A 17,500-nucleotide genomic window follows, 5' to 3' on the forward strand; every position below is an offset into this window, starting at 1 on the left:
CACTGATCATTGTCAAGTTTATTTGTAAGTAGCAAAGAAAAACAACATAAAACTTAAAAATATGACATATCAACCCTCCCCCTGCCCCCCCCCCCTCCCCACCTCTTTTTCACGATTAATGAATAAAGTAATCCTTTGCAACGAAGCATTGTGGACGAATTTACCAACATTTTTCTTGTTTGTAGTGTCGAGTTGATGGTTACGTGTGTATGAGCATTTATTTGTGTGTGTGTGTGTGTGTGTTTGTGCGTGTGTATTTGTGTCAGTCAGAGAAAGAAAGCGAAGATTGTCAACAGTTATACTTTGGTGTGTTTTTTTATTTCTTAAGTACTTAAGTGGAGTGATTTTTTCTTTGTGATGCTTTAAGATCTGAATCTACCTTTTATTTGTGCAATCATTAATCGTATTCCACTGATTTCCATTATTTGAGATATACTTTGAAGTTTTGTTTTGTTAAACAATGAATTGCAATGAATCAAGTTGACTCTTTGCTTCACCGACCGTTTGGGAGATTGACACTAGATGACAAATTAGAAATAAAAAGACTAGTTCCTCACCAACCAACTGATTTTGAATTAACACAGGTGTGGAAATCTCGAAAACGCTCTTTTTCAGTGACATGGTATGACAGACATGAATGGCTCACAGTTAGTTTAGAAAAAACAAACGTTTCTTTTGTTTTTATTGTCTACTTTTTACAGATACAACAAACACTGACAAATAATGGACATCTATAGGCTATATTGACCTTCACCACTTCCATCGTATTTCTTGACCTCCTGAACGTTGTTTTAGCACCCCTAAAAGAGTGAAAAATTTCTTGCGAAATTCAATGAAACAGGAGCGGTTAAATTTGTTAATGATTCTGTCAATTCACAAAGCTGAAATAGATGCCATTCCAGATTTCAATAAACAAATTATAAAAAGATTTTCAGATTTTCTTTACAAGTACTAAAAGTAAATAATTTCTGTCATAGGTTTTTTTTTTCTCTTTTATTTTACATTTATCACATATTGATTGCATTATCTACCAAATCCAATCCTTCAAATGGTGGACAAAGAATACTTACAAAGACCTTTTCACACCGGACTTGTATCTCAGAGTTGTTTTCATGAATTATTTATTTTTGTGAGTTTTGTCCACTCGTAGAAACCATCGACCCCCCCCCCCCCCCCACCCTTTAAAAAAAGAGAGTTTTTAACATGAGCTCTCTCCTCTTAATCGTGTTCACTGTTTTAGAATTTTTTTTCTTCTTCTAATCATGGCACCACCATATGCCATCAATACGCCACGCCGCTGGGAATAACTATCGATTCTGTGAGTTTGTCCAAAATGCTTAAAACACCCGCCAGCAGGACACAACGCACCAATACACAAAACCACATGCAACCCTGAACGCCCAAGTCCGACCGCTAGAATTCAGTGGGAATCATTAATAAAAAAAATTTGTTTCTCCCATATGCAACTAAGCTACACATATTAATACTATTACAATATACTCTAAATATATTTTGAGTCCTAATCATACTCTCTAATGACATAATAACATGAGTGCATGTACACACATACATACACACACACACACACACACACACACACACACGCAACGCACATAAACACACCAATGAAGAATTTCCCCTCTCTCTCTCTCTCTCTCTCTCTCTCTCTCTCTCTCTCTCTCTCTCTCTCTCTCTCTGACAATGCTGTGATGGCGGTTGTAGTGAAGTGGTGATGCCATGATGGTGATGGTAAGAGATGATGATGTGGGGATGATGATGCTGATGTACCAAACGAAGTTGTGATGGTGATATCTGCTCAGTTATGAGTAAGTTTTTGGAGAAAATATTTGGGAGAGTGGTCTTCAATTCAATAGATGACATTTTGCAACAGTAGCAAGATATTTTCCATATATGTTATCCAGTGCTTGCTCCCTCCCTCCCTACCCCTCTCTCTCTCTCTCTCTCTCTCTCTCTCTCTCTCTCTCTCTCTCTCTCTCCCTCTCTCTCTCTCTCTCTCTCTCTCTCTCTCTCTCTCTCTCTCTCTTTCTTTCTTTCTTTCTTTATTTTGGAGCATTTACTTCTCCTCCTCCTCCTCCTCCTCCTCCTCCTCCTCCTCCTCCTCCTCCTCCTACTACTATACTACTACTACTACTACTACTACTACTACTACTCTACTAGTATACTACTACTACTACTACTACTACTACTACTATATACTACTACTACTACTACTACTACTACTACTACTACTACTACTACTACTCTACTACTACTACTACTACTACTACTACTACTACTACTACTACTACTACTACTACTACTCCTCCTCATACTACTACTACTACTACTACTACTACTACTACTACTACTACTACTACTACTACTACTACTACTACTTATCCTCCTCCTCCTCCTCCTCCTTCTCCTCCTCCTCATACTACTACTACTACTACTACTACTACTATTTACTATACTACTACTACTACTACTACTACTACACTACCACTACTACTACTACTAATAATAATAATAATAATAATAATAATAATAATAATAATAATAATAATATAATAATAAATAATAATAATAATAATAATAATAATAATAATAATAATAATAATAATAATAATAATAATAATAATAATAATAATAATTCTATGCAAATCCTCATAAATGTATGAGAAAAATATTGGTGAAAATCGGCATCATAAAACTAACTGAAATGATAACTAAAGTACTAAATTATGTGATGCATCATTCATTCAGAAACACTGTCAACTTCAACAGTTGGTGTATCATTACATCAAATGTATCATCAACATCATTCACATCACACATTTAAAAAAAATTGTACTTAATCCTTTGGAATCGTATCCGGGAATTTGGGTCCAAAAATCGTACTAAAATACGCGAAACCGTACTGGTTGGCAGGTCTGTATTATATACCATCAGAAAGAGACAGTGACAATTTCTTGGACATGTGTGGAGGAGAGGCGGAATAGAAAAGTTGGGAAGATCGAAGGAAAAAGAGCCAGAAGAAGATAGGGAATGGCATATTTGAATAATCTAATAATGGCCAAAACGTGATTTATAAAATAATATTGACTTCGTGCGCACCTCAAGATCGTGATACGTGGAAACAACTGACCTGCAAGTGCTCAAGAGTACAAGCCACCATGGATGAAGACATAATTATCCTCTTTCTTATTGTTCTCTACCCTCTCCCTCTTTTTCTCCTCATCATCTTCCTCTTCCTCCTCCTATCCACTTTCTTTTGTTTATCAGATTTATAATATAGTAATACATACACAAACATACATAAACACAAATAAACAATTTAATTTCTTCTTCATTTTCCCCCTCCTCCTCCCTCCCCCTCCAACGTATTCTTCTTTTCATTCGTCTTCTTTTTCTTCTTTTTCTCTTCATCAATCTCCTTCTTGTTTTGCTTCGCCCCCCCCCCCCCCTGCTCCTCCTCTTCGTCCTCCTCGTCCTTTTCTTTTTCTCCTTGGTGTAATCTATTTTATTTCTTTAGCTCTATCAAAGTAATAGAACATTCCTGATATAAGAATATTCAACATTTATTTAAAGATAAATAAGGTTTCAAATGACACTTCCACCTATTTTGTTTTTCCTTGATTTATTGAAATCTTTTAGAGTAAAATGGAATCTTACGTTTATAATTAAATAAGAATAAGTCTCCAATCCCCTTCTAAGTTGTAGTAGTAGCAGGCTACTCACTATCACGGGTTATCACGTTGCGAAAACAAGGGAAATCAGTCGTCGGGAAACCTCAGGAAACTCTTGAGTAGATATTCTCGATATTAGTTTCTCGGATAAGATATACATGAGTTAAATTGATCTTACATTTCATGACTTATCGTTATTTTTTCCTTCAACCTTCAAGCAGCAACATTTTCACTAATACTACTAGTACTACTACTACAACTACTACTACTACTACTACTACTACTACTACTACTACTACTACTACTACTACTACTACTACTACTACTACTACTACTATACATCTCATCATCATCATCATCATCATCATCATCATCATCATATCATTTCATATTCATATTATTATATTATTATTATTATTATTATTATTATTATTATTATTATTATTATTATTATTATTATTATTATTATTATTATTATTATTATTTTAAAATAAATCAATTTTTATTTAAAACATTTACCTGTAGGCAAACAATTTATCCGTTGCTGTAATTGGCAAGGCTCCGATAAGGAACGCTCTTAATCGATGTTTCCAGTACGGAACGTATCGGATGTTAGGATGTTCAGCGCACACTGCATGGATCATGTTGTCGGTTACCTGCAAAAGGCAAAACATGAGAATAGACTGCCCGACCTGCCACAAACAAAGTTTGTTCGAGTTTGTAACTTTCAGAACAATAGTTTATTATTCTACTTGTTAAATTACCCCCTTAACTCATTTTTGTTTCTTTTCGGCCAAATATACGTTTTTTTTTCACTTGAAAATTCTAAGACGCACAAATTATGCTGAATTTGTTGTCTCGTTTTATCACCATATAAATTGAACGGTTTGATTCTGAGACGTTCCTGGTAGTTAATTTTTTAAATATATATTCACAATAAACGCGTTGTTTTGAATTTATCTTCAGCTTTTAAATTATGATTTTATTGTAATTCATTCAAAAGTTATAGCCGTTTAAATTTATGTGCAAAACATTTGTGGCTGAAAACATTTTATAATTTGCACCGTTTTGGCCTGTCCCATTGTTGTAGTAATATATACGCTCTTTGACTATTACTACCAGTACCTCATGTAAATTGAGCCGTGCCGTGGCAACGCTGTCGGAGACGAGCTGCTGAAATGTATCGAAATATTCTTCCCCATAATCCTCCCTGACATCCGTTGGTGTTTCCGCCCAGGACTTCTTGTTGGAGTCGATCAAATTGTCGAGTTTAAGGATGGGTGTCCTGAGAATGTGTAATAATGATGTATGTTAAAATAGTGTTTACAGAGCAAATTGTTTTCAAAGCGTCATAGTGAGAAAAATGCGGCATAAGGAATTCAAATTTGCAAGGTGTAACTGTAAAAAGTTGACGTAAGAAAAACCCATTCATATCTTTACGTGACGTAAAGTCTTAGTCTTATTATAGTACGGAAATTCGTATTTTGCAATAAGGAAAGCAAATGCGGCATTGTGAATTCAAATTCAGCAAGAAGTTAGTATTGTTATCACATTTCTTTTCAAACTAAAAGTAAATGAAAAGACCAATTTGCAAGGTATTTTGATTCGTATGCCTTCAATTGCCCTCTTCAGTAATTAAACAGTAATCAGGTCTGAGGTTCGATCCGAAGTCGATGCGTACAGATTGTTTGAGATACTTTTATTCTTGTATTTTTCGTTCTGCTTTGTCTGGCACTGATTCTTACACTCTCAGATCTTTATCTTACACCGGTGCCCGCTATTTAATTTGTGACTTTGCTATTATCAGAATAAATTTTGCTGATATAATGCCACCTATGCGTTGAATTGTGGCTCCCATTCCCATGTGTCCAGAGAAGGCGATATCGTGTCCAATCTCCATGACTTGAGTCCGGTACTGGTGTGGTAACATTAATTGATGGCGGCCTTCAGTAGCGATCCGGTATAATAGTTAGTTTTTCACAATAACGTCGCCTCGCTTAGGAGGGTCTGTAGCCTGGTTTAACTTTTTGAAGCACTTTTGTAAGGTTGGGTCACTGTTTTGAGCGTCTTTCATTTCACCAGGCGATGGGTTTGTAGTCAGGTTTGTCTCTTCGTTTTGTTTATGTTGAGATCTTGAAGTGACAGAATAGGCCTGGATTGGCGCGGCTGGTGCGGCGATGAAGACATATCGAACTCCGATAATTATTGGGTGTGATGATGCTTCCATCACTGCGACTTTTATTTTGCCTTGTACGAAAGGGCATTTGTTGATGATTATTCGAGCTATCGGTAGACGAAGGGGCGGGTAATTCAGCGATGCGATTTGTCCAGTTGCTCGCCGGTGTATTGGTGTGCCTTGACTAAATTCGGTTGAACAACCGCAGAGTAATCAAGTCCTGTGTCGCAAAGGCCGGTGTACGATTCACCATTTACGATGACTGGTCCAGTTGTAGGGTAAGGCATTGGGGTATTTGCAGTTTCCGATTTATCAAGTTTGCATGATAATCTCCCGCCAGTCGCCTTTTTTGTTTTAGTCCAGCAATCCGCTGTGTTGTGGGTTGTTGTCTTGCAGTGAGAGCAACATTTCGATCTCTGATGCGTGACAGGCTGTGGCCTGTGTGGTGGCTTGTTTTGTTATTGTTTTACCATTTCCAGGCTTCCTAACTTCTTCGGGTATCGCAGGTCTTGCATTTTCATTCTTCATGTGTCCGTTCCGGCTTGCTTTCTTCTTGGGCCTCACAATACTGATCTGCGTACATTGTGACATTTTTTATGGTCGTAGTTCCCCGATATTCCCGTGCCCTAAAGAAATCGAGCATGCGATCACGTTGAAGGCAAATTCATCATCTTCCTGACAGAGTCTCCGCAAGCGCACTTCTTCGCACTTCACCGGATGAGATGACCGATAGAGCAGGTAGCTGTAACTGTCCGTTTCCTGTCACGATCAATTCAAAACGAAAATGGAGCCAGCCTTTCACTCAAGAAGATGAAAACGGTTAGGACGAATTGTGACATTCGAAAAGCTGTCGTTGTCTGCTGTATGTCAGAGTAGAAAGAGAAGGCGGAGCTTACATAACACTTTATAGAGACTTAATTCCATAATAAAAGCTCTGTCCAATGACGGGTGATATTTTAGTGCTGTAAGGCATGGAGGTGTTATGAATTTCAGACAACGTTAAATCATAAACATGCCTTGAATCTAACCATTTCCTTAACTGGCAGCATTGTAAATCTTCGGAGCAAGTGAGTCAAACATCCAATGTCAGAACGGATTGTGTTCATTTTATGAAACGCCAATCGACAGACCCTTGCAATAGTTCCGTTTTGAATATGTTTCTTAATCTGTAAAGAACTGACGAGCAGATCCGATTATTTTCAACTGAGAGATTAATGAGCGAGCCATGATCTTTAATCTGGTAGTCTATCGTCAATTCTGAATGTTCGAAGGCAAATCAACAATTCCTTTTGAATCTTCTCCGCCTAAAATAGATCTAAACTTATATTTCAAAAACAGTCCAGCATGGGTAATAAAAAGCGTTCTAAAACGCAATGAAGTCATTAAAACATATAGAAATTCAGGAAATAACAGTGAATGTTTTTTTTTTCTCTTTTTCTAAGATTCAGTATAATCGTTTTAGTGATTTTTATATGATTACTTGTAAAGACCAGGTTCGATGGTTATGACGCTGATGTTAAACTTTCTCATCTCTTGCCTCAGGCAATCCGAGAAGGCAATGGAAGCTTTCTTGGACATCGTGTATGCAGAGAAGTAGGGTAAAGAGTAGCGACCTGAAATTAAAGTGTTGGTTTTGGCATCATGTAAATAATTCGTTATGTGATGATGATGACGATGATGATGATGATAATGATGATGATGATGATGATGATGATGATGATGATGATGATGATGATGATGATGATGATGATCACGACGACGATGACGACTACGGCGACGACCACGACGACGGCGATGTTTATGATAATACTGACAAGGAAGAGGAGGAAGAGGGGAGAAGGAGAAAGAGGATGAAGTGAAGGGAGAGTAGGAAGAGGGGGTTTGAGAAGCAGGACACGAGGAGAAGAAGGAGGAAAAGGAAGATGGGTAGGAGGAGGATCAATAAAAACACTGAAATCAAAGGGTACTTTGAGAACCCAATTAGTTATGGAAATACTCTAAAACCAACGCAAAATATTTAAACCAAGCCCTTCATTACGTTCAGTTATCAGACATGCAAATATGTGTACACGACTCAAACATATAATAATTATGATGATAATAATAATAATAATAATAATAAATAATAATAATAATAATAATAATAATAATAATAATAATAATAATAATAATAGTAATAGTAATAATAATAATAATAATAATACACTCTAGAACGGTTTCCTTGAACTCCTTGAACTAGGGACATGCAAAAACGTTCGAGGAAACCGTACATTGCCATGACGTTTGATAAGTAAGGGGGGGGGGGTTCAGTGTGGCTTAGCGGTATGGTCTTTACTTTGTACCCGAAAGATACCTAGTTTGAATATCGATCGCGTTACATGGCCGTCAACAAGCCATTTCTCTCTAGCTCAATTTGCGGCGCTGTGCTGGGGCTGATATAGGCTAATAATAATAATAATAATAATAATATAATAATAATAATATATAATAATAATAATAATATAATAATAATAATAATAATAATAAATAATGTAATAATAATAATAATAATAATAATAAAAATAATAATATAATAATAATAATAATAATAATAATAATAATAATAATAATAATAATAATAATAATAATAATAATAATAATAATATAAAATAATAATAATATAATAATAATATAATAATAATAATAATAATAAATAAAATAATAAATAAATAAATAAATAAATAATATAATAATAATAATAATAATGAATAAATAAATAAATAATAATAATAATAATGATAATAATAATAATAATAATAATAATAATAAATAAAACAAAACTAATAATAATAATAATAATAATAATAATAATAATAATAATAAATAAAATAATAATAATAATAATAATAATGATAATATAATAGTTATAATAATGATGATAATAATAATAAATAATAATAATAATAATAATAATAATAATAAAATAATAATAATAATAATAATAATAATAATAATAATAATAATAATAATAATAATAATAATAATAATAATAATAATAATAATAATAATAATAATAATAATAATAAATAATAATAATAATAATAATAATAATAATAATAATAATAATAATAATAATAATAATAATAATAATAATAATAATAATAATAATAATAATAGTAATTAATCACACTCAATGGAGTAAGGTATGTTTGTATGACACAAGAACTAGTTCAGAGTCTGTACATAAGGTTAGATACAGGGGATATTCCCATTGGTTAATGTTTAGCGACGCACGAAAGGCGAATTACGAAAAAGTGGCTGGAATGTTTTACCAATACTCGAAATTAAAATTTGGAGATTCTTGATTTACACCTAGTGACCTTTCAATGTCAATAACTCTTGATGGCGGCACTATTTTCGGTCCTAAAAAGCGGATTTCAATTTTTTAAAAACAAAACAAAAACTTTAACCCTTTATTTGAAAATGCACACAATGTTCTGATCTCTTCATACGCTATGAAGTTACAGATAAATCTATCAACCCTTGCCCCAACAAATTAATGAGTACTCACCAGCAAGACTGGCAACATTAATAACTCGTCCCTCAGAGCGGCGCAGCAGAGGCAGGAATCCCTTGGTCACTCTCACGGTCCCAAAGACGTTAACATCCATGATTTTCATGTACTCACGGACGCTAGACCACTCGATTTCACAGACGGCAGACACGCCGGCGTTGTTTACCACAGCCCATAACTCTGTAATAGGAATCGATAAAAAACGTTGTGGTGAGAAACTTGAGCAGATTTTATCTCATGGCCACCGGCTCGATTCTTACGACATAATGTTACCTCACTGCATAACATTATCAGAACAAAGCAGGATAGCATTACAACTTTCAGCATTTCAGCATCAAAGGGAGGGCTCGATAACATTTGCAGCCTAGAGTTCTCTTATGACTCATTTAAACTTACAGACTTTTCGTACACGGTCCTACGGATTTACACAAATTGTGGATAATGGACCAAAACCAGCTGGACCAAAACTCATGAAAACTGAGCGTGTAGGTAAACGAGGAATTCAATCTTGTTCGACGGATGTCCACCCAAGCTCCTGATATCAAGAGCCGCCTTATATTTTCCTGTCTTCGTGTTGACGGATCGTCCTGAGTGATTACTTTTCGCTGAAGCCCCTCTACGAAAAGGGGTCTCTCTATTGAGTGAAGTTCACTCATTTATGTTTATTTATTTGTGTGCCTTGTCCGTGTGGTATGTGTTTGGTGCTGGTGTGATGGTGGTGGTGTGCATGTGTGTGTGTGTGTGTGTGTGTGTGTTTGTGTGACTGTATGTGTGTGTGTGTGTGTGTCGATTCACGGTGACCCACATCCACCGCGTCTAATCTTTGTTCGTCGGATCGTGTGCAAAAACTATGTCTAAATGGACATTTAATACTCGTTCGTCGCGCTGCAAGCCATCTAATATTACCACATTTATGGCTGGCACTAAATTTTCCTAATATTTTGGCTATGTTCAACCCAAAACGAGTTTCTAAATCGTGCATTTGATTGGCCAATACCGAAACCAAAATCTTCTTACTTTTGATATGAAATATGAACCCAGGTTATCTATCTTTCTTTCACTCTCACTTTATCTCAAGTTTGAGTCTAAGACTTTTGTGACCAGAACCTAACATAATACTCTTCAACAGTCGTAAAGGTCACTTCCTTCCAAATGACGCATGGTAACTTAGTAACACTGGCTCCAAACTATCGGAACAATGGCGGACGCCCGTATGAAATATTTCTCCGCGAGCATAAAAGCGTATCGAGAGGGAAAAAAACATAAATTTGATAATGTTTTGACTTTTACACATTCTGATCACCGGCACATGAAAAGTTCTAACCAGCATGAAGAATAAAAAGTAATGATTTTCTTTGTTTAGAACCAAGATGGCCGCCGTTGTCGGGCATCAGACTACTGAATCCAATTACTTGCTGTGAACTTGTTTAACCATCGATTCTCCAGACAAACAATCTCCATTTTTTTGATTAAGCAAAGATTCTGGGAGTTGTAGCCCCATTTTCAAGTAGAATCATTTAATTTGTCTAGTTTTATTGGTGGGCTGGGGGGGGGGCATATCGACATTTGCTTCAGGGGTCTGATTCATGGAGCGGGACTATGGTAGTCTCAGACTATAGCAAAGTCTGAGACTTTGTAGTCTAAGACTTTGGGAAGTCAGAGACTACGGAAAGTAAGCCATTCATGGAGTCAGACTTCGTCCCTGACTATCAAGTCTCTGACTACGCTTGCGAAGTCTCAGACTACAGAGGTCAATCTATTTTTAACTGGGGATTCCTCGGAAACGTACCACAAAACGTCATAGAAATGTGTTACTTTTCCAGCTGCGCATGCGTCATACGAAGTGGCACAGAAATCATATCTATTTCTTCTTCGTGTTTGTTTTGATCGTTTTGTTGTTTTTTTTTTGTTTGTTTTGTTGTTGTTTTTTCCCCACAAATAAAAATAGTGTGAGACAAGTTTAGGGGTGTAAAAATTGTTTGAGAAAGTGTGTGTGTGTAATGTTTTTAGTAAATATAAATAACGATGGCACTTAAATGATTCTTATCCACGGTGTAGCATTGTTCTAAGTAGAGAGCGGTGGGCGCTGCCTGAAGCATGGGGTCCCGAAAATACTAACGAAAGAGTGATGATGGAGAGGAATCGGTGGAAACAATACAGACAATGGGCGTTTCGGGTACAAACCCTTCGTCGGCACAACAATAAACAAATAAACGTTGAAAACAAATAAAATGAAATGCAGTATAAATTGCATCGTCTGCTGTACTCAACGATGGTTGGAGTGTGAACGAATCGTTAGCGCGGTGTGATAGAAATGATAAGGCCAGTGAGAGACGTGAAATTTCTAGAAAATAATGGACGATAAAAGACATAAAAGAAATGTAATAGTAGTAGTAGTAGTAGTAGTAGTAGTAGTAGTAGTAGTAGTAGTAGTAGTAGTAGTAGTAGTAGTAGTAGTTGTTGTTGTTGTTGTTGTTGTTGTAGAAGTTGTAGTAGTAGTAGCAGCAGTAGTAGTAGTAGTAGAAGTAGTAGTAGTGGTAGTAGTAGTTGTAGTAGTAGTAGTAGGAGTAATGATAATAAAGAAAGTAGCAGCAGCAACAGTAGTAGTAGTAGTGTAGTAGTAGTAGAGTAGTAGTAGTAGTAGTAGTAGTAGTAGTAGTAGTAGTAGTAGTAGTAGTAGTAGGAGGAGGAGGAGGAGGAGGAGGAGGAGGAGGAGATTACTATGAAACTGTGTGTTGGGGGGGGGGAGGAGGAATCCCTGCAGAGTGTTTTGAATGGGCAAGATGAGGAGTGTATGTGCGATTGTCAAATCTTCGAGAAAAGTAAAGAAAAGAAAATAAACAAAACCAAAAAATAAATAAATAAATAAATAAATAAATAAATAAATAAATAAATAAATAAATAAATAAATGAAAAGAATTATAAAATCAAAAACTGTCGGGTATTCTTGTTCTAATCGCTGTACAATTACTTCCCCCAGCGTAGAGGACATATTATGATCTTGAAATTTAGTCCCAGACTACGATATTTACGCCTGCTAAATCGCGGGTGTAAATTTCACCCGTTTAGTCCCTCGTTTAGTCTGAGACTTCGCGTAGTCCGGCTTCATGAATATCTTACAAGCCTTTTAGTCTGAGACAACGGATTTAGTCTAGGACTATCGTCGTAGTCCCGCTCCATGAATCAGAGCCCAGGTTTTTGCACCACTGTATCGCGGTCCACTCTGGCGCAATAATGGTTGCCAAAGCTCTCTTCGACCTTATGTCTATATCATCCTGTTTAATAATCTGAGTGGCGGGTTGGAAAAGATGTTCTGCTGATTTAAATCGATCTGTGCTAAAAAAATCTCTCCCTGTTGTGATTGGATCGGCATGTATAGAATTGTAAATTGCAATCTGGTTTGTCAGGTAAACCTGTCGCAAGTGTGCAGTCCCCACACCTGTCTCGGTATCAATTTTTGATTTAGTATCCACTTTATTTGCTTGAGTATCGAGATAGATACTATGTCGACAGGTTCTTAAGTGACGCTTAAGTGACTCATTTTGGCTTCTATGTTATTGATTACTAAATAGAGACCAAATATTCGTAGCCATATCTCTAAGGATTTGACTCGGACCACCTTGCATATTTAGATCATATAAGTTAATATAAGCTTATATTGTCGGAGAGAACTAAAACTGATTTCCCTTTGATGTCGTTGAGAAATGTATGCAGACTGATGTATACAGCTGCCATTTCTCGAGTGTTCTTAGGTCTTTGTCTCATTTCTGAATTTCAGAAACCTTTGGCAAATCTGATGTTGCACTGACTATTTATAACTGCTTCCCGATCCTTCTATGGACGCATCTTTTTCCAGTGTCACCTATTCCTTCCAATAATTTAACGCATCTAACCACCATTTGTAATCTAGATATTTTTAAATCATTACACAAAATAAAAAATCTTGACTGAGAACCCATCAACATAAAATACAGTACGAATATCATTTTGTCTTTAAAACCTCACAAAGGATAAATGAAATATAGATTGCAACACAAACCGAACGGTAACACGTTCCAACTATAAATATTATTTTTCTATTTAAAAGAAAGAAATTGTGAATGTTCTTTTTTTATAGGTGAATTATAGAAACCATCTTCAATGTCAAACCTTATCAAAAAGGACTGCTTTTAGCACATCTTCAATGTCTTCGTTTTGATAAGAACACGTTTTTATGAATGTTAATTCTGTAACAAGTCTATAAGAATCCTTTTTGGGCAGCATTTTTGTAAATGGATTTTTAAAATCTCGCTCATGAACAGGGCGAAAAGGAAATGAATATTCAGAATATCTCACCCAGAAACAGAACAAAATAATCAGAGACGACAAACAAGTAAAAGTTAATTAAGTCAAAATATAAATATAAATAAATAAATAAACAAATAAATAAATAAATTCATTAATTAATTAAGCTCGCTCATTAAGAAAGCGATCATATGATCAGAAACCAAAACAAATAATATTAAACTATCATTGCTATTCCTCATATTAAATATAATTCATTATAACAATAAAAAATAAAAAGCCGGGATTGGGGGGGGGGGGGGTAGCATTTGCGACAATCTATAGAAGTATTTATTTATTTATTTATTTATTTATTTATTATTAATTTATTTATTTGTTTAAATGTTTATTTATTTATTCATTTATTTTGATGTAGACTGACTTGTTCTTCTCGGTTAAGTGATCTGTCTGTCAACCACAATTTTAAGTTTTCAATATAATGTTTTATTATTATATTTGAAAACACTACACCCAATCACATACATGGATAAGATATTGAAGAAAAAAAGAAACAATCAAAGGAATGAAGCAAAATTTCTGTTAGACCATCTTACATTTTTTTCTCGTTTTGCTACACCGGTTCGAATCCTCTTCTTCGTTTAAAAAAAAAAACAAATTTCACTTTTTTTTTGCCTTGATTATTCTGTTTCAGAGAAAGAATTTTGTTTATTTTTTTTCTATGATTGCTTTCTGAATTAGCGAGATTTATTTATTTATTCATCCATTCATTCATTCATTCATACATTCATTCATTCATTCATTCATTCATTCATTCATTTATTTATTTATTTATTTATTTATTTATTTATTTATTTATTTAATCATTTTGTACTTGTCGGTGCAGCTGAATATTTGTTCTGTTTCTGAGTGAGATATTCAGAAGAAAAAAAGATTTAAAAGAAAATGAGTAGAGTGGGACATTTATCATTTGCAACATTTTGTAGGAAGAGGGCCAATACATAAATACATAAATAAATAAATAAATAAAACAAATGGCGCAGACGGAAATCGAACCCACAGCACCATTTTCACGCCTTCTGGGATAGATGCCTTACCCCTTCGGCCAGGTCATCCATATGAATGACGACGCATCTTATTATGTATATAGAGTATAAATAAATAAGTATCCTTTGACTGATTTGTTTTTAGGGTATTTTCTTTTAAGCTTTTATTGATATTGCATTCACATTTCTTATATCTTTTCATATTTCTATATGCATTGTGAAAGTTTTCGTAATCTTGAATGTGAATAAATGTAAGAAAGAGACGCGTCTGTCCCTTTCACCGTTTAATGTACTCAGACGCGTGGATGCGAATCAAATTGTACGCGACAATTAGTATAAAACTTGAAAAAAAAATAAGGAATTAAAAAACAAAATCAATGACACATCCATTTATCTACTTAACTTTCTCCTTACATTTTTCAGAACTTTCCCCGAAACTTCACACTAACCACCACAGGATAGATATTTCATGATTGAACAGGAGAGCAACAAGTCCATTCTATATTGTCTAGCAAAAAGAGCTCTTTGTGGTGGGTTTTGTGTGTTATTTTGTGGGTTCGAGTCCAAACGATAAGATCAATGGTCTGGATTCGAACTAATATGCGCGCTATGGCTTTCTTACCAGCTGCGCCACTCAACCTACACCACAAACGGCTCAGGTTTAATCTAGTGGTGATTAAGAATAGCCTTAGGGTCCCTTATAACTTACGTGTATTAATACAAGTGAGTCAAGACAATAGTAACACCCAATACAATAATAACAATTCTAGTAACACCCAATCAGCGGCGTGGCATGCTTACAGTATAAAGTGGTGCCAGACGAAAATGACTTACACATGCTACATGTTTAAATATAAAAGAAAGAAAAAAAAACTTACATACTTTTAAAGTAAATTTGCATGGTGATGTTTCTATTCCTGCAAATCTTTTCAATAGTTTGTTTATATAAATCACGAACGAATATATTGATTGGAGTTTGGACACTGAGGGAAATGGCTAAAGGGACACATGCAGACATTGAATGTCAATCGAACAAAGGGTAATTTCAAAACTTACAAAGCGTAAGAATATAAACAGCCCATGGCCTATTAAAAGAGTACTGTAGTTACGTCATGAAACAGCCCCATTCCACTTCGGAAATCAAACATGACACCATACAAGATATATATATATATATATATATATATATATATATTATATATATATTATATATATATATATCTCTCTCTCTCTCTCTCTCTATCTATCTATCTATCTATCTATCTACCTATCTGTGTGTGTGTGTGTGTGTGTGTGTATGTGAGATGAACGCACACACACACACAAAGTCAAACACGCATATTCACGCGAAGATCATGCATTTAGCATATAGCATCACTATCAAGAAATGTTTGACTTAACGCGTTCACATTCCTTCATATCAATTTTTGCAGCAATAATAATAATAATAATAATATGATGATGATGATGATGATGATGATGATGATGATGATGATGATGATGATGATGATGATGATAATAATGATAATGATAATAATAATAATAATAATAATAATAATAATAATAATAATAATAATAATAATAATAATAATAATAATAATAATAATAATAATAATAATAATAATAATAATAATAATAATATAAATTAATATATACAATAATCACGACACAGAGAGAGAAACAAATGAACTTGTTAATAATCGTGATTTCGATAATAATAAAGATGGTCGAAGTTACCATACTATGACTAGGACGTAAATGACCAACATTAGCTATTTTTCCCCAGTCCAACAGAGTTGGAGCAAAAATTTCTTGGCACCTGAGGCGGGTTTTTTCTCGTATGTGAAGATGGTAAAAATTCGAGCCAGGTATTCAATGTGGCAACATTATAGTACATTAGAGTAATAGCCTTAAATGGTGCCAGCAAAAATCCGCTCCTTGCAATCGTTTGAGTGGGGAAATCCAGTCACTCGCTCAGCCATGGTACACAGTCGCTAACAGTCATCAACGGACTGTGTGAATCGGGAGAAAAGCGTGGATAGAAGGCGTTGTGACAGAAAGGGAGTCTGTTTCGCACTGTTGATGAAAGGCGATATATACCATTTCTCAGTTTTATATATTTTAAAAAATGCTGTTATCCATTTTTAAAACATGGATGTGGTGCCAGGCACCATTTGAACCAATAGAGCCACGCCCCTGCACCCAATACAATAATAACAATTCTATACATAAGTTTAATTTGATTGTTACAGGAAAAGATAGAGAGAATAAGTATATAGTTAATATCAGGAAGAAACGCTCTAATTGAGTTGATCTAATTTATTATTTATTTATCTATTGATTTATTTATTGATTTATTTATGATTGATTGATTTATTTCATTTTTAATCATTTGTGTCCGTGGAAAATACATTTGAAAACGGTATAAGCCCGTTTGGCTTATCTTTATCCAGCTGGCTTGCTAGATTGAGGCAAATTTATCAGCTAGTTCCAGGGTTGGCTCCTGCTTCCAGGGTTTTCTGGACTTCACAACAGTGTGTTGTAGTAATGGGCTGACAGGAAGGTTCTGGTGTCGGCGATGACTGACATCAGGGATTTACAACTAAGCACGGACTGGGTGCTTCAAGGACAAGGACCTTCAATTAAGAATTTAAACAAAAAGGTTTTAGAGCCAATCTAGTTTGTCTTTCGCCACCGGGTCGTCCTTGAGCGACACATCATAATAGCTTTTATTTGCCGACCAAGGCAAGGAGAA

The 17,500-nt window shown here is 34.9% G+C and overlaps 1 protein-coding gene across 3 annotated transcripts in view; it reads right to left on the reverse strand.

The window, feature by feature from the left end:
- Positions 1–17,500, reverse strand: part of LOC144972617 (17-beta-hydroxysteroid dehydrogenase type 6-like) — a 99,370-nt gene that overhangs the window by 5,700 nt on the left and 76,170 nt on the right. For all 3 annotated transcript variants that reach the window (XM_078914056.1, XM_078914054.1, XM_078914055.1), the window contains exons 4-7: positions 9,416–9,598; positions 7,346–7,478; positions 4,815–4,974; positions 4,209–4,345 (exon numbers count right to left, since the gene is read on the reverse strand). In XM_078914056.1, coding sequence (XP_078770182.1) covers positions 4,209–4,345; positions 4,815–4,974; positions 7,346–7,478; positions 9,416–9,598 — 613 coding nt within the window. The remainder of the gene's footprint in view (positions 1–4,208; positions 4,346–4,814; positions 4,975–7,345; positions 7,479–9,415; positions 9,599–17,500) is intronic.

The sequence above is a fragment of the Berghia stephanieae genome, chromosome 5, assembly GCF_034508935.2.
Source record: "Berghia stephanieae isolate SIO BIC M18660-M18661 chromosome 5, UCSD_Bste_1.3, whole genome shotgun sequence".
NCBI classification, from domain to species: Eukaryota; Metazoa; Mollusca; class Gastropoda; order Nudibranchia; family Aeolidiidae; genus Berghia; species Berghia stephanieae.